The 17,961-nt window shown below is 40.9% G+C and overlaps 1 protein-coding gene across 1 annotated transcript in view; it reads right to left on the bottom strand.

Moving 5' to 3' along the window:
- The window catches only part of col4a5 (collagen, type IV, alpha 5 (Alport syndrome)), a 66,527-nt gene that overhangs the window by 4,526 nt on the left and 44,040 nt on the right, over positions 1–17,961 (bottom strand). The window contains exons 20-44 of the mRNA XM_086276466.1: positions 17,414–17,698; positions 17,174–17,263; positions 16,916–16,986; positions 16,401–16,592; positions 16,143–16,311; positions 13,880–13,972; positions 13,668–13,772; positions 13,376–13,473; positions 12,955–13,105; positions 12,755–12,868; positions 11,637–11,804; positions 11,153–11,242; positions 10,744–10,890; positions 10,569–10,667; positions 10,387–10,476; positions 9,591–9,730; positions 9,361–9,487; positions 8,353–8,532; positions 8,198–8,248; positions 7,883–8,068; positions 2,358–2,491; positions 2,172–2,244; positions 1,996–2,067; positions 1,720–1,848; positions 1,037–1,135 (exon numbers count right to left, since the gene is read on the bottom strand). Coding sequence (XP_086132592.1) covers positions 1,037–1,135; positions 1,720–1,848; positions 1,996–2,067; positions 2,172–2,244; positions 2,358–2,491; positions 7,883–8,068; positions 8,198–8,248; positions 8,353–8,532; positions 9,361–9,487; positions 9,591–9,730; positions 10,387–10,476; positions 10,569–10,667; positions 10,744–10,890; positions 11,153–11,242; positions 11,637–11,804; positions 12,755–12,868; positions 12,955–13,105; positions 13,376–13,473; positions 13,668–13,772; positions 13,880–13,972; positions 16,143–16,311; positions 16,401–16,592; positions 16,916–16,986; positions 17,174–17,263; positions 17,414–17,698 — 3,153 coding nt within the window. The remainder of the gene's footprint in view (positions 1–1,036; positions 1,136–1,719; positions 1,849–1,995; positions 2,068–2,171; positions 2,245–2,357; positions 2,492–7,882; positions 8,069–8,197; positions 8,249–8,352; positions 8,533–9,360; positions 9,488–9,590; positions 9,731–10,386; positions 10,477–10,568; positions 10,668–10,743; positions 10,891–11,152; positions 11,243–11,636; positions 11,805–12,754; positions 12,869–12,954; positions 13,106–13,375; positions 13,474–13,667; positions 13,773–13,879; positions 13,973–16,142; positions 16,312–16,400; positions 16,593–16,915; positions 16,987–17,173; positions 17,264–17,413; positions 17,699–17,961) is intronic.

Raw genomic sequence — 17,961 nt, 5'->3', positions numbered from 1 at the left:
ACAAAAAGGTGTAAACAAAAAGCAGAGATGCCCCCGTTCACCTGACAGCATGTACATGGACAAACAATGTCTCTGCTGAAAACAGACATCTCTCAGATACCAACACTGCAAACTCTCATCATGTTCCAACCAAACGTCACTAAACCAACAGCAAAAGAAGAACAAAATTACATTAATGTTTGAAAAACATTACCATGAATTCTGTCTAACCTTTAATCTCAAAACTTAAATCCATCGTGATAACAGCACATTTCCTCAATAACTCCATTTCCAAGTGTGCTTTGAGAGAAGTTTCCCATCAAAAATAACCACGTTCCACCTTATTAGCTTATTTATGCACAAACACATTACATGCAAGTTCACTACTGTGTACAATTGTAAACTCCAGCAGTTTTATCCTTCCACAGATAACATCCATATCGTTAGCTTCATAGCATAAGTGCCTAAGTCATTGGACTAAGTCAATGACTTAGGCACTTATGCTATGAAGCTAACGATATGTTGATTCATGGTTTTCTTGAGTTTCTGGTCTACTGCAGCATATTCTCAAAGGTGTAATAGAGAACAAAATAGGCCATATCAAATCCTTTGTATTTTTGTTCCATCCGAATTTCCTTATTAGCTTGTTCGCTTTATTTTGATACGTAGACATTTTCAAGCAGTAACATCACAAAGAACCCTGGGTCCTAATAGGTTAAACTTCTTCTTTTACCAGCTGCTCCCTTTAGGAGTCACCACAGCTGATCATTTGCCTCCAATTCCAGCCTATCTCTTGGACCGTCCTTTGTCACAACAACCCTCTGTGTATTCTTCTTCACTACATCCATGAAGCTTCTCTGTGGCCCTCCTCTTTTTCTTCAACCTCCATATTCATCCTTTGTCCAGTATATCCTTTTATATCCAGTAAATCTTTGATCAGCAAATAAATAAAACTTTTGGCCATGACAGTACATACACTACTAATAACGTTTACTCTTTGTTTAACCAGGGATAACATATAGAGTAGGTCAGTGATGAGACTCTCTGCCTTACTTACCAGGCTGACCTGCCGGACCAATGTCTCCCTTCCTGCCGGCAGGTCCGTTGAAGCCAGGAGGACCATCGCTCCCAGGTCCACCAGGGTCACCTTTGATGCCTGAGACCAGGAGGCAGGAGAGGCAATGACTCCATCAGTTTTTTCCACCTTAGATCATTTTACTCATCACGTTCACATTATATTAGCCCGCATATAAAATTGTCATGGTTTCTATATTGTACAGCACTTGTGTGAGAAGAGCCTGTGAAAAGGGTTGTATACTTTCTGAGTCAAAGATAATTCATGACAAAATGTGTGACTTACAAAGTATTGCTTTTACTTTTAAAATTCACTGTGTAATCTGTCCCCTAGCATTATGGAAAATGTTCAAAATATTCGGCCTCGCTATCAGAAGTAATAATAGTACAAAACCTTATTTTAGGATCACAGATGTGGCCAAAATTTACTCCGAGAAATCATATTGTCAGTATTTATGGAAATACAAAATCCCTATTTAATATGTATTAAATGCAAAAATTGAAAACCTCTTTCCTCAAAACTATAAATATCTGTAAAAGTACAGTATAGATAGCTTTGTAGGAAGTGCTTCCCCTTTGAGAAGAGCAGCATAATCATTTGATCCTGATCCTGTGTCTTTTATGTTATTTTTATCAGTTCCCATCATAGAAACTATATTTACTTACCTGAGCCTCCAGGTTGGCCAGGCAAACCAGGTGGTCCTGGAGAACCAGGTAGGCCCTGAAGACCTGGGGGTCCCCGTTCTCCCTTTAGCACAATGGGAGGCGAACCTTCACCGGGATCACCCGGAGTGCCTATTAACACGAGAAAATTCTCCTGTTAGCGCACTTGTCTGGGGGTGAGGCGGAGGGAGACAAAATAAAGCAGCAGCACAGATTTTTCTTTTGAAGGTAGTCTCACGTCTCTTCACTCTAGAAGAAAAGGATAACATGTTGACCTACCCCGTTCTCCAGGTAATCCACGATCTCCAGGAGGGCCACTGGGGCCAGGATATCCAAGATCACCCTTCAATCCTGATAAAAACAAATCTTTAGGCTCTGTTCACAATAAATGCTGAAGACTAAAATATGTTTTTGTTTAAAAAAAAGAAGCACAAATAATGTTATTGTGAACAAACCAGGGAATCCAGGAACACCAGGCTGTCCTGAATCTCCCTTTATTCCAGCGGGGCCAGTAGGACCAGGTATGCCCTGAGAAGAAAGGGTTGTAGAGATATTGTGAGCTCAGCTAACGAAGGACAAAGAAATACAGATGTGCATTCTTTTGGAGAAGATAATGAAGTAAATGTAAAACAGGGTGTTACCGGATTTCCTGGAAAACCAGGATCTCCCTTCTGTCCGGGGATGCCAGGAATTCCAGGCATGCCAAGAGTACCCTTTTCTCCCTTAACGCCACCAGTTCCTGGGAGTCCACGAGGACCTTGTAGGCCAGGTGAACCTTCACACGCAGAGAATGAAAGGTCAGATGTGATAACATAAAAACAACACAACATTGTTGATTATGTGTTTTTTTTCCCCCACCAGGGTTTTGATCACATTTGGATTTTAATTAAGCAATTAAACAAAACATTTTTGGCTGATTTACTTTTATGCTTTCTTATGGGTCTTCTTCTGATGTGAAAAATTCTTTGCCCCCTTCCTGATTTCTACGTTTTTTTGACACATCAAATTGTAATTTCAGACAAAGATAATCTGAATAAATACAAAATGCAGTTTGTAAAGATTCGTTCAATTTCACTAGTCACACCTAGGCTGCTGAAATTACTTAAATCAGTCTGGAAAGGTTTACAAAGGCATTTCAAAGGCTTTGGGACTTCCCAGGGGTGGTCGACCTATCAAAATTAATCCAAGAGCGCGTCAATGACTCATCCAGGGCGTCACAAAAGAACCCAAACAACATCTAAAGAATTGCAGGCCTCACAGTTCAGAGTTCATGATTCAACAACTGGGCAAAAATAGCATCCATGAGGGAGTTCAAGGAAAAGACCACTGACCAAGAAGAACAAAAGGCTCACACATTTACAAAAAGACATCTTGATGGACTTCAGTCAGATTGAGATGCTTTGGCATGAAGTCAAATAAGCTGTTCAAATTTTGTAAACTCTCCAATGTAGCTGAATTAAAACTTTACTCCAAAGAAGAGTGGGCCAAAGTTCCTCCACAGTGATGTGAAAGAGTCACTGGCAGACATCACAAATACTTGATTGCAGTTCTTGATTGAAATGTTTGGAAAATTAAATCATTATTTAAAAACTGCATTTTGTGTTTATTAAGATTATGGTAAATGGTAAATTTACCATTTACACGGGTGATGGCAGCTACGTTGTAGCCACAGCCACCCTGGGGCGCACTGACAGAGGTGATCTTTATTATTATCTTTGAAACATGTAAGTGTGAAAAATGTGAGAAAGTATTTGCGTGGTTCTTTCTTTAAATCCTTTGGGAAACCTTGCAGACACCAAACTGAAGAGTTTTATTTTCAGACTGTGTGTTACAGGTGTAGTAATGGTGAACCCTGAGACTGATTACTGGTTACTATGATTGCCTCATTTGACAGAACAGGATAAACACACATGTATGTTACTGGTAACTAAAAATCATGGTAGAGAAACATTTTAAGAAGATCTTCAGGTAAAAACAATCCCGAAAAACAGTAAACTTGCAACTTGACTGTGTGTAGGTTTTTATGGTTATAAGTCCTGGGCGAACTGTCCTGTGGGGTAAAGAAAGGATGAACTGAACACTCAATTTATAACATAAACCGTCACACAAATCCAGAGCTTAGGGCCGGGGTTAATTCATCTTCAGATCATTAACAGTTTTGTCATACAGTTCGGTCCCAATGTTTTTGGACTATTACACATTTTTGTACTCTTGCCTCTGCACAACAACACAACTACTGTATTTTCCGCACTATAAGGGGCACTAAAAATCCTTTTATTTTCTCAAAAATCAACAGTGCGCCTTATAATCCGGTCTCAGATCAAGAGCTTTTTCTCTCTTATGTACTTTTTTCTTCCCATTACACTGGTACAAGATTTTTCCCCCCAGAGCTGTGCAGACACTTTTAGATGTTTTCTGGCAAACTCTAATCTTCTTATATTAGTATTCTTGACCTGGCTTAATGTTGTATTTGTCACAATATATGAAGGGAACAGGCCTCACGGTGCAATTGGACTGCTTTTCAGTCAATTGTTCAATTACTTTTGAGCCTCTGAAAAATTTGGGTCTGTGTATAAAAATGACTTCTGAGCAGTCATTGCAAAAAAATAAATAAATAAAAAAATTAAACCCATAGAGCTAAAGCTGAAAATCTGCACTTCGATTACATATTGATTATCTGATTCAAAACCCACTGTGGTGGTGCACAGAGGAAAAGTGAAGTGGATTCACACTTTTACATGCTTTGAACTGAGAGAAATTGATGTGAACTAACCCCGACCCAGCATGAAACTCAGTTTATATGGTTACATGTATCAAACCCATCAAACCACTGGAGTCTAACCTGGAGGACCTAGGGTTCCCAGAATTGCCAGGCAAACCGGAGCCAGGATAAAGGAATGGGGCAACAAAGAAGAGCAGGTTTAGACAGAGGTAGGCATCAGTACAGAAACACAGTCATACCTGACAAAGAAAGAGGTATTTCTCCTTTACTGAATAAACCATGGGGGCTATTCGGCTTGATTTAATTCATGCACAATGATGTGGTATGTTAGCGTAAATGCTAGTTGTCTGCTTTTAAATAAGTTGCTGTTAAGCTTTTACAAATGACACTGATATGTATTCATATTTGACATAATTTTTATAGTCAATCATTAACATGAGAACCAACAACAAACTAAGATAATGTTAACTGGCACCGTTAACCTTGTTTAAGTAACTCTTTGATAAGCGACAGCAGGATTACCATATGCCCTGTTTTTTAACCAGTGAGGTCTTCAACCAGTTATTGGTTTTGGGCTTTTTAACAGGTTTTGCAGGCAATAACAAAACTATAGCTAATAGCCTAACAGCCTTATCTTTCAAAGATAAAAAACAAAACCCCATTAAACTACAATATATACTCAATACATAATGCTTAAATATAATCATACACAATGTGAAAACGACTAAGGTGAGTTAGTTATATGATGTGTTTTTGTATTTAAATTCTGTGGTGCTGATACATTCTGAATTTGCTGCAGCACCTACATGTGACCCAGATCATCCACATGCTGATTTGTGTTGCGATTATCACGATCACACTTGAAGAAAAAGAAAATCTTTAATAGTGGCTTACTTGTAAAAAAAAGTGCATTATGCTACCATCAGAGTGCATGGAAAGTGAAAAGAGACAGTTGTTAGGAGGAAATACAGAGGAGATGCAGTGATTTATCATCAATTTGTTCCTAAACTGATCAGAGAGACGTTAAACTCGGTCAGTGCTGCTGTAGGAGACATGCAGGAGAAGTCTGGATGCTGTTGATCTGACCTGCAGGGCCTGTGACGCACAGATGCACGAGTTGTCACGCGAAGAGGGTCCGCCACACCAAAGCAGGTGGGACCAAACCACAGGAAACAGGAGTAACATGTAATAACATTGTGTCACCCTGACAACCCCCAAAACCTTTTCATGTAGCCTGATGCAGGGCTGGATAGCAGTTGGTTCTGACAATTGCTTTCAAAAGATGTGGCTTTTAAATAATGGGTGATTTCCAGTAAATATACACTCACTGCCGCTTATTAGTTACACCTTGCTAGTACTGGGTTGGACCCCTTTGAGCCTTCAGAGCTGCCTGAACTGTTGATAAAATCAGGATGAATCCATGGTTTCATGTTGCGTACTTTTTAAATCTGACCCTACCACCTGAAGTCTGCAGCAGAAATCAAGAGTCAAGAGCCAAGCAGTGTTTTTCTGATCTTCTGTTTTCCAATATTGGTGAATCTATCTGAACTGTAACCTCGGTTTTCCTGTTCTTATGTGACAGAAGTCACCCAGTATGGTCTTCTACTGCTGTAGACCATCTGCTGTAGACCATATTTTTCTTTTTCAGGAGAAACTGTAAACCCTGGAGATGGCAGTGTGGGAAAACCCCAGAAGTTTATCAGTTTCTTAAATACTTGTGTGGCACCAACCACCGTGCCACATTTAAAGTCATTTAAATTAAATTTCTTCCACATTCTGATGCATACTTTAAACTTTCAACTATGCCTACATGCTAAACGCATTGAGTTGCCGCCATCGGCTGATTAGTTGAATTAGTGTACCTAATAAAGCGGCTGATAAGTATAAATAAAACCTGCACATCTACTTTTATCTTTTTTTTACATAAAGAAAGATCACAATGCTACAAATTTGTTTCGGTTGCCTGTTATTACAGATGCTTCCATGAATTTGAGAATTTTTAAACCAAAAAGTATCTTTAAAAAATAGAAGAAATAGTTAAAAACAGGGATGTTTTTCTGAAAGGGTTTGTCAGGAGAGTCCACTCTGTCCAGCACTGTATGAGACTTGTTCTCAGTGTGTATAAACACACACACGCATGTGTGCTTTTGTCGGGATGAACAGTGTCCATGCAGATGGCTGATTGGTGAGACAAAACCAAAATATGGCAGCAAAGCCAGAAACAAACCAACGACAGCTCTTATCCAGAATCAAAGAGTTTTTGCTCTTTATGCTAACAGGGTAAATGAATTACTGCAGCAGCAGTATTTTTGTCGTCTTCGAAACATCTTTAATGACAGATTCTTGACTGAATCAGAGATTTTGGTTTGTGTCTGCTATACTTGTTTGAAGTTCTCTTTTTTTCAGAATGGTTCACAAACATACAAAGACACACACTGATCACAATGGTCACATTAGAGGACAAACACACACAAATACACACGATTCAGTGCTGTGGAGAGATGAATGGATTACAGCTTTGCTAATGACCAGATCAAGAGAAGAGGACAAGGGGTGAGGAGACATGAGGGCGTATTGGTTTGTGAATAAAAACATTTTTGGATGATGATGAAGACACAACAATGTGGCATAAACACATGCACTTTTTGGGACGTAGTCATAACCCCAGAGGCAAACAGTGATTGGTGTGTGATGAGGTGAAGGAGGAGAACACTAACATTTACTCATGAGGGTGGTGTTGACAATAATCGGACAGGTGTGTTGCTTCTCATACTGGTGGTTTGATTGGTGCAACAATCTCCCATGCAAATCAAGGAGATGGAAGCGTTCACGTTTAAAGTGGAGATTCTGCCATTTGCTGTCTGGTTTTCTGGTTCCCTACAGGATTGGGTTAGTGGTTCTGAACTGGGAACCACAGGCTGGTATGTCCAAACCATGTTGTCTAGTTTGTCTACATCGTAGCATTTCACCAGCAATCCATCAGTGTTTGGGCTATTTAAGCCCATATAAAGAAGTCGAAACACATTCTTCTTTTAACGTACTTGTCCCACAGCTTTTTATTTACAGGAAGTGGCCCATTGGTGTGACAAGACTTGTGGATGGTTGATTGATTTCATAGTAATTTCTTCGTCTTACCTTTAAATCAAACATTTTACACTGAAGGGAAGCATTATTCAACAGAGATATCCAAAGAATCAAGTAATCTGCATGATGCCTATGGGGCAATTGGTTGTACAGCCATTTTCCTGCAAGTCTTGTGATGCAGTCAAATGCAGTGAGGCTGATTTTTCAAAGTTAACATTAGGTTTATGGGTAGGAACGGAAGAATCCTCTCTGTGGTCACTGATTACACAGTATAGTTATTATTAATACAATAATCATCTGAAAACCAGGCAGCAAATTCTAGTACTATATGTGGTGATAAATACTGTCCATGTCCCTTACCTGCTCTTCCAGGTAATCCAGGGGGTCCTGTGGCACCTTTAGGGCCTGGCAGAGACAGCCCAGCAGGCCCAGGAAAGCCAGGGGCACCTTGTTCACCAGGGCCACCAGGTGAGCCTGGGTCTCCTTTAGGGCCGGGAAAACCAGGGTTGCCGGGTACACCAGGAGGACCTGTGTCTCCCTTGATACCTTAGCACACAGAGACACAAATTAGAGAATGTTGAGAAAAAAATGTAACTAACCTGCAAAACCAGCAAAAAAATCAATAAAGAATACACAGGTATGAATATATATGTACTACAGGTGGTGGTAATTCACCTGGCAGTCCTGGACTTCCAGCAGGACCTGGACCACCGTAACCTGGAATTCCTGGAGGGAAAAGTAATGAAAATATTTATTTTTGAGTAAAACAACGGAAAGCAATTTAGAATGTACAGCAAAATTACAGTTCCTGTAGATGCCCTGTGACTCACCTGCTTCTCCTTTGACTCCAGCTGGTCCTGGAATCCCATCGCGACCTGCCTGACCTTTCTCTCCTGGTGGACCAGACTGTCCTTGTGGACCAGGTTCTCCTGGTCTACCTGGAGCTCCTGAGCTACCTGGGGTACCGGGCACACCGTCAAGACCCTTAGGACCGGGGATACCAGGAGGACCTGACAGGAGAGTAGAAAGAGAAGATCGACCCTTGCTTTGCTTCAATGAAAAGAAGTCCCATTAACACAAAAACTGATCATGATCGACATACAATACTGCCACCTCAAAGGGAATTCCTGGTAAAATAAAAAGTAATATTAGTAATAAATTATCGCAATAAAATTCCTTTTTCACTCTGATATAAAATACATGTGCCTGACCAACGTCTCTCATCCAAGGTTTAATTTTTCTAAATGCTTGAAATGGTAATGTGACAGACTCCTTCTCTAATTCCTTGAATTCTCAAAGTCGACTCCTTTTTTTAAATTTGTTTTGGTCCAGTGAAGGCAAAAACGTGTCACCCTCTCCAGATTTACCAGCCAGAACCATTAATTGTGTTGTATTTTAATGCTGTTTTTTTTTCTTATTGCCTTAAAAAATTTATAATTGTATCTTTAATAGATAAAATACTGCCGGGTTCTCAAACTCCAGTCCTCGAGGGCCGGTGTCCTGAAACTCTTCCATGTGTTCCTGCTGCAACACACCTGAATACAATTAGTAGGTCATTAGCAAGACTCTTATAGAACTTGGCTGCATGCTGAGGTGGCAATTCAGCCATTTGATTCATGCTACAGCAGCTCATGAGTGAATGAACATGGTGCAATAAAAGTACTTTTAGAAGTACATGTTTCCAAATACTTTTGGAACATTTTACGGGTTAGGGTTTGACACTTCAGCATGCAGTCAAGTTCTATACTCTTGCTAATGCAATGCAGTTGCAGTTTAATATCAGCAACTTATTTCAGCTTTTCATTCTTCTTTTCTACATCTGTTATGATCAGACTTACCTTGGAATCCTGGGAGTCCGGGGTCACCTTTATCGCCTGGTCTTCCCGTCACACCTGTGGGACCTGGTAATCCCGGGTTTCCTTTTAGGCCTGGATTTCCTGGGTACCCTGGCAGGCCTGGATCACCCTACAAAGGATGTAACAAAAACTTTTAATGTGCACCAAAATATTATTTATAATAATAATATTTGCCTTTTTTACCAGGAAATCTGAGTGGTTGGATTATGCACCTTTTGTCCGGTTAGTCCAGGTGGTCCGACGCCAGCAGAACCTGGCTCACCTTTGGGTCCTTGGTTACCAGGTGGTCCTGGCTGTCCTGGGGATCCTGGTATACCCGACACTCCTGAAACACCTTTCAGCCCTGGTGGTCCTGTGTGTTCATTAAAGGGATAAGTAGCAAATAAAGTTTAACAAATGTTTTAAAAAAAGAATGTCATTAAGATACAGAATCAGGTATTCTCTTCCTTAGTAACACTAACCAACACACCAGTGCATCATTGGTTTGTGGGCAACCAATACAGGTTTTCAGAACTTTGGGCACCACCATCTTGCTTTGAAAGCCAGAGTGTATGAAAGTGGGACTAATAATACAAGGATACTATGTAAACACTATATTAAAAAAAACATAACCTGTTTCATTATTTGTCATTTGTGTGCTCTACATGAAATGATAGTTGAAAAGTCAAATAAAAATGATCATCGTGATATATCAAAAAAGAGTTTTCATTATAAATTTAGTAGGAAATATTTACTGAGTTATTAAATCAAGTGATAAGCGAGCACATTTTATTAAGACTTCAATTAAATTTAACTTATCGGCCAAACAAGGTGACTTGTTTGGCCGATGGCTGGCAGTTAGAACGAATGCCGGTTTAAGTCTGTTGCTCTATAGCAAGTTACAACATTTAATAAACAAGGTGTAGACCTGAAGGATATTAATTTGTATAGGCATATTTCAACACACAACACTGGCCTTTAATTACTAACATCTACAGCAATAAGGACCAAAGTTTTGATAAAAAGCACCTGGGATTCCCATGTCTCCCATTTGGCCTTTAGGTCCTGGAGACCCAGGAATACCTGGACCTCCTGGGCGACCAGAATCTCCCTTAGAACCTGCAAAAAAAATGAAATAGCATGTTAAAAATCTGTTTCTGTCTGTATTTATGTATGTACTTAGTATGTATGCATTAGGGGTGAATTCATACCTGGAGGTCCAGGGCGGCCAGGACTGCCATCTGTTCCTGGAAACCCAGGGTCACCAGGGAGACCAGTAGCACCTTTTGGACCCGGAAAACCTGTTCCACCTGTAGAAAACCAATATGTAAGATTTAACTCAAACTTTTTACTCTTTGAGGGCAGTGAAAATGTTTTCATCTCTACCTGAAGGTCCAGGATCTCCTTTTTGTCCCTTTAAGAGCTGCGATGGAACACTGGGTCCTGGCGGTCCCTGGAGGCCCATGTCTCCCCTCTCTCCTTTAGCACCAGGACCACCTGGTGCACCGTCTCTACCTGGAAATCCTGGTTCACCTGTGTAGATGCATCAGGCAGGCCCTTTCATGAGTAGCTGCATACTTTTAATCCAATTATACCAACAACAGAGGTCACAAGTTACTTGAAAATGATAAATTACTTCATATTCTTTATATTATTTTTTATAGCTTATGCAACCAGATTCCAGGTTTTTAATAGATTTTTTGCTGTAGGAAAAATATCATTCTGCATATGTCAATTTAAAACAATAAGTGTTATCATGCATGATTTTTGTGGTAAGTATGGAGTGTGTCAGTACCTTTAAATCCAGGAGCACCAGGTCCTCCTGGGGCTCCCGGTCCTCCAGAAGGTCCTGGAGGTCCATTGGGACCCATGTCTCCTTTCTGACCTGCAGCCAGGCCGGCATTGCAGAGGAGAGAAAGTTAGAATAAACCAAAGTAAATATTTAATTACATACAAATAACATAAAAATGTCTATTATCATTTAGTCAACTGTTTCTAATTGCTGGTCTGATTTAGATTTTCTGATAACTTTGTGAGCTAACAACAATTAGCTAGCCTACAAGCTGCCTTTATGCTAAGTTATGCAGACATTCAGCCAGTCTTTTTGTAGTTAGTAAATGCTCTAAATGATCGACTGCATAGAGTCATCATGACAGCTTTTTGTCCTTTGCTTTATCAACTTGTGACATATAATGCTTTTTATTGCTTTTCAAGATACCAATATAGCTAATGTTATTCATTTACAGCCATATTTCGATGATTGAAGAGTGACAGCTTACCTGGCAAGCCAGGCAAACCATCGCGACCAGGTCCTCCAGGTGGTCCTGGGGTTCCAATAGTACCTGGAAGACCTTGATAACCTGGAGCTCCTGGGTCTCCTGGTGGGCCTGGGATGTCTAGACCTGGAGGGCCAGGGTCTCCTTTTGGACCATCTGATCCTGGCAGCCCTGTAAAGATGATTATTATGACTGTCCTCTTTTCATTTAGGAACAACATTTGAACTGTCAGGTTAACAATAATTTGAACATTTTTACTCTCCACTCCCCTGGGCGGTCAAGATTTTGAGGGGTTGTCCTGGTTCCCACTTCTGCAATATTGGAAACAGTGCTTCTGGATTTGCAAAGTAGGAAGGAGTGGTTCAGCTCCAGGGTTTATATACATAGAGTTTGCTCTATGTGTGCTTTTGGGTATATGACCACACCCCTAACCTGTGGGAAGCATTTTGGAAGAATAAAGTATTGGCGCCCAATGTTACAAGCTATTCGGTCCCTTTGTTCTAATAATCAGGGTTTGGGTCATATTGTAAGTTAGACTTACAGTCCAACGTTCTCCAGACTGGAGAATGTTGGATCCTCTGGGCACAGCCAAGGAGCAGAGTGTTTCTGATTCTATGGCTTCAGAAACACCACCGATCAGTGAACTCCATCTTGCACCAGAGTGATTTGTAATAGTGGCTAGGATGAGAATTATTTCTTTCAAGTCTGAGGCCATGTAGAACCTCAGCTGTACAGTAGATTCGCTACTTCTGGCTGGCAGTGAGTTACTGCTCCAAGTAAAGGGGTTCAAGAATTCTGGGTTACGTTCGAGAGTGGAGGAAACTCTAAGCTAAAGACTGACAGATAGACCAATGTGACGTCCGGTTGTCAGAGCTGAGCCTGAAAGTGAAGTAGTCAAATTATAGAAATAGGGTTGAGCAATGTTCCTGCTCTTGTTATCTGCCTGGGATAACTACTAAAATCCACCTGGATGAGGTGTCTCTTGCATATCCTACTAGCAGGAGAGCCCAGAGACAGAGCCTAGAGATCAGATTATGTCTAACATCTTAAACTGCTGACGGTAGAATGGATATTTTGTAATGCTGAGTTTTCTCTTTTCAGTCAAACCTTATGTGACTTACCTGGTGGTCCCATTGGGCCCGGAGGTCCTGGGAGACCTGGTGGGCCCGTTCCACCAAAAGAGGGGGGTCCAGGGGGGCCACGAGATCCAGGTGTACCAGGTGTACCAGGCTCGCCTGCACAGACAGAGAATAAAGTATCAGCTCAAAGTTCTGGCCTGGTGTCATTTTGTTCTAAAACAATCACACAATCTAAAGAGTACCTTTGAATCCTGGAGCTCCATCAGCTCCAAGCCGTCCTGACAAACCGGGGTTACCAGGGAAACCAGGATCTCCCTTAGGCCCAGTGGAACCTTTAGGGCCCGGTGCACCCGTTAAACCAGGAGGACCAGGAAGTCCAAGACCAGGTTCACCCTGTCACACATATAACCAAAAAGAGCGTCAGGCACACAGGGAGGGACGAACAGTACAGTTTAGGACAGAACAAGAGGCATTTAATGAAAGCTATTAATGCATAACAAAATGTGTTGCTTAGAGAAAATTGCTTAATATAAAAAATCTGTCATTTTCAAATTGTAAGGATTATTTTATCCTTGTTATTTTAGCCTTCTACAGATAATAATGTTAGTAAAATTGGTATACACAACTATCCAAATATATTAAAACATATATATACACACACACCTTTGGTCCAGGAAATCCCAGCTCACCGGGACGTCCATCTATCCCTGGTCTTCCTGGTCCTCCAGGGGCTCCTGGTTGCCCGCCAACACCCGGGAATCCTGGAGGAGGAAAGAAGTGAGTGTGAGATGAAGAAGGTAACAATGACACAAAAACAGAGAGTATGTAGGGAAGTACTCAGAAGAAGTTGTTAAAGAGAAGAGAATGTAAATAGAAGTGGACAAAGGAAGACAAAACAGCAGAGGTAGAAAGAGCAAAGGAAGACAGATAGAGAACAGTTTATCGCTATCTTTGCCTTTTGGTCCTGGAGGTCCTGGCAGTCCAATGCCTGGGATTCCGGGTTCACCCTTCGCTCCCGATAAACCGGGAAAACCAGGCTGTCCAGGCTGACCTGGTATACCTAACAAAGGGAAATGACCAAATTAGGCAATCAGGCAGCATGTATGTTACTTTAGATACTGTGAATGGAAAGTATATTATTTTACAACAAAATAGTGACTCGTGTACCTGGTGAACCAGGCTGCCCAGGCTCGCCATCCCGACCTCTTTCTCCTTTGGCCCCTTTCTCTGTCATTGTCTGACCAGGTTCACCCTTAGTTCCTTCATGATGACAAAATGCACAGATAAAAGGTTGGACGCTTTCAGTGAGCAGACGGCAGGAAAATTGGACATGAAATGGATGTCAAATAGCCTGTGGGAAACATCTATGTCCATTCTATTTTGCTATGTTTTCTTTAAGGTAACTTAAGTAAAATCATTTTCAAAGTTCAGTATCAAGACCTCTGCAGGAGATTTTAGGCAAGTTGTGGAAAGAAAACTTTTTGATGCAATGAACAGTACATTCCAACACAGGCTATAGCTTGACGATATACTAAGCTTTAAAATTTTATAGCTAGAACCTCAGAGATAAATAATGTGAAAATATAAATTAGATCAACATATAATTTACTTTGCTGTATTGTGAGACACAGCACTGGTCTAATTTGGTAAGGTACAGTGGGGGAGATAAGTATTTGATCCTCCTAGAAGTCAAACAGAATTCTGGCTCCTATGGTTGGGTGTGTGCCCATGTGCACACGGATTACAGTCAATAAATAAGATACAGCTGATCTGAGTTTTGTGTATAAAGCACACCTGTCCACAGAATCTAAATTTTCCATTCTGACCTTTCCATCACCATGAGCAAAACGAAACGACCATTAAAGGACGAATGGGCTAAAGTGTTATATTAATTGTTGGTGATTATTAGGAAATGGAGGAAATCAACCTCAGCCTGGAGCTCAATACAAGGGGTAAGGATGATTATAAGAACGGTGATTGATTACAGGACAGGAGGAGCTTGTTAATGATCTGAAGGCAGTTGGGGCCACAGTCACCAAACACCACTGGTAACCAGTGTTGGGCAAGTTACTTTGAAAAAGTAATTAATTATAGTTACTAGTTACTTCTTCAAAAAAGTAACTGAGTTAGTAACTGAGTTACAATATTCTAAAATTAATTAATTACTTGAAAAGTAACTATTGCGTTACGTTTAACCCTCTGGGGTCCAGGGTATAACTGGCCATTTTTAACTACTTTTGATTTTCCCCACATTTTACCTTTAAAAACTATTTTAAAGGTAAAAACTACTATATGATAACTTATGGCAAAGGGGTGGGATTAAATAAGTGTTTACTTCTTCCCACTCCCTTTCAACGTGTAAATGAATCAGAATGGTAGCAATATTGAAATGTACTGACTTTTGTATAGTATTTTTTCTCTCTTATTTTCTTTTCTAAATGTACCTGTATATTGTTTACATGGTTGAAATGAATTAACAATCAATCAATTTACTTTGCCTTGTTTGGTATCATCCTTTTCAGCACAACCTCACGTGTCTGAATTTACAGTTATGTTTTCATTTTGACATACTGTATTAACACAATTGATCTAAAATCAGACAAAAAACATAAAATCAGTGTAGAAAAAGTTATTTTTTACTGTAACAACCACAAACATGTTTAATGAATCATATTTAATAACTTTTAAATGCAAATATAAATTGTCAGTTTTAAAATCCTATGCACAAGTTTTGCAAACAACAAAGTTATTTGCATCCATTTACCTTTTACCTTGATTTAAAAAAACCATTTCAAACTATTTACAGAACAATCAGCTGTTCTGCATTCAATAAGATGCCACACAAATTATTTGTGCCACTCCAAAAAAATAATTTCTGTCCACTATAAAGGAGAACATCACAGCCTGATACCTGCAGGTCTGACAGCAGCAGGTGTATCACTCCTGTTTCTACCTGGAGACAGCAGCCGCCTCATTGCGCAGCTGCTTAAAGCTGTAGCGTCCAGATTACTTACAGCTACTTCCATGCAACTGATATAAGATGCGGTAAGCTGAACACAGTTTCAACCGTTTGTTTGTTGAAACATAGTAACGGACCGCATTTTCTTGTTAGTAACCGTAACGGCGTTGTAACGATACGAATAGTAATTAGTTAGATTACTCGTTGCTGAAAAAAGTAGCGCTGTTAGTAACGCCGTTACTTGTAACACCGTTATTCCCATCACTGCCTGTAACACACTGTGCTGTAATGGGTTGAAATTCTTGAGCAGGGAGACCCACAGGGGCCTATAATAATCGCTCCCCGGATAGCACAACACATCAGGTAATTTTGTTTATTTTATTATGTATGACTAACTTGTATTTCATCACAATAGCTCTCATTGAATATCTATCTATATATATAAGGATAAACGTAAAATGATTTTTTTACCTGGTGCACCAACAGGTCCCGGTCTTCCTGAGACACCCTGGATACCTCTCTCTCCACGAGGTCCTGGATTTCCAAAGCCAGGAAGACCTGGGGGGCCCCTGTCTCCTGGATTACCAGGGAAACCTGGCTCACCGGGGAGGCCTCGTTCTCCTTTCACCAACAATGAGCCCTGTCACAGTTGCAAATACATTAGTTGGGGTTAGAGGGGTTTGGGTTAATTCAGATAAATAATGAACAGACTGAGTGGAAGTCACTCACAGGAGCTCCTTTAGGCCCTGGAGGCCCAGGGGCTCCGTCACGACCAGGCGCCCCGTCCAGACCGGGCAGACCAGGTGGTCCAGGGAAACCAGTGTCACCCTTCTCTCCACTCAAACCATTAACTCTGATGGGATCACCTGGATCTCCCTTCTCTCCATTTAGGCCGGGAGGACCTTGAGCACCAGGAGGACCCTGGAAAGGAAACAAGCAAGATGTCTTGATGCTCAATCATCCAGGTAAGGAAATCCCCCAAAATTGATTCAGTTTACCCAGACGTAGCCTTTGCAGTCGGAAAAACGTAAAACTCTACGTCCAGGTGAACAGAATAAATTTTTTGGGAAAGAAGCAAGAGCCAGGGACAGGGAAGTCAAACAGAGAAATTAAATCAAAGAATACCAAAGAAATAATGGCGTTTATTATTTTTCTGATGAAAAAAAATCGTGAGCAACACATTAATTATATCAGTTCCACAATGATAATCACCACTTTTGGAAAGGAAAAGTAAGAATACTCACGCTGGGGCCGACAGAGCCAGGTGTTCCTGGAAAACCTCTGTCTCCCTTGAAACCTTGGATGCCAGGAGGTCCTGATGAAGAAAACAAGAGGGACCATAAAAACATCTGTCCTGAGGTCTACTAAACTTCAGTGTCTTTATTGTCACATTTAATGTCATTACTGAAGGACCACCAAGCAATTTTAATCTGCTACTGTGGATTCAGGAAAGTTTGTTAATATCACCTGACGGAAACAAAACTTTGGGGGAGGGGTCTTACCAGGAAATCCAGGAGGTCCTGGAGGTCCTTGAGGTCCAGGGATGGGATTGACGCTTCCTATGCAGTTCACACAGGTGTCACCTTTCTCACCTAAAAACACGATCAGATCATTAATGTCACTTTTTTCTGCAAAAGGCTGCAGGGGGAGACCGTCTTATGCACTTTTTTGGGAGATTGGGTGATATTTCAGCAATCTGACAGGAGTTATTTATTTTGATTCTATCTTAGACATTTCCCCACCTTTCTGTCCTATCTCTCCAGGGAAACCTCTTCCTCCTTGTGCACCAGGAACCCCAGGAAGTCCTGGTATGCAGTCTTGACCTGAGGAAGTGCCTGGAAGTCCACGGGGCCCTGGCGGACCAGGGGATCCAGGAGACCCTGCACGACCTGGGGGGCCTGGCAGAAAGTTTCCTGGAGGGCCAATCTCTCCCTTCTGACCTCGCTCTCCTGGGAAACCTTGAGGTCCAGGAAAACCCCCACTACCGGTTCCTGTGAATCCCGGTTCTCCTGGAGGGCCTGTCAAACCTGGAGGAAGGAGGTTGACGTTTCAGTGTTATTTGGTTTGTTTTTTTGCGAAAGATAATCAAAAAGTAAATCTCAAAAAATGGTCTTATTCAGCCAAAAGCAAAGAAGGGCCATTAACTAATTTACATAATTAATAATTGTATCCCTTTATTTCCTTTTCAGTAACCCTAAATTATTCAATTTATCCCAACCATTCCCCTAAATGTATTATTGTATTTTTAATCTGTTATTCTAGACCTACACCAGTGCATTTAGGTTGCACC

Source organism: Aulonocara sp. 'chitande type north' Nkhata Bay, linkage group LG3, assembly GCF_057382095.1.
Source record: "Aulonocara sp. 'chitande type north' Nkhata Bay isolate Kocher_YH1m ecotype deep benthic linkage group LG3, A_spYH_male_GT1.1, whole genome shotgun sequence".
Taxonomy (NCBI): domain Eukaryota; kingdom Metazoa; phylum Chordata; class Actinopteri; order Cichliformes; family Cichlidae; genus Aulonocara; species Aulonocara sp. 'chitande type north' Nkhata Bay.
This window is presented reverse-complemented; position numbering and strand designations above follow the sequence as displayed.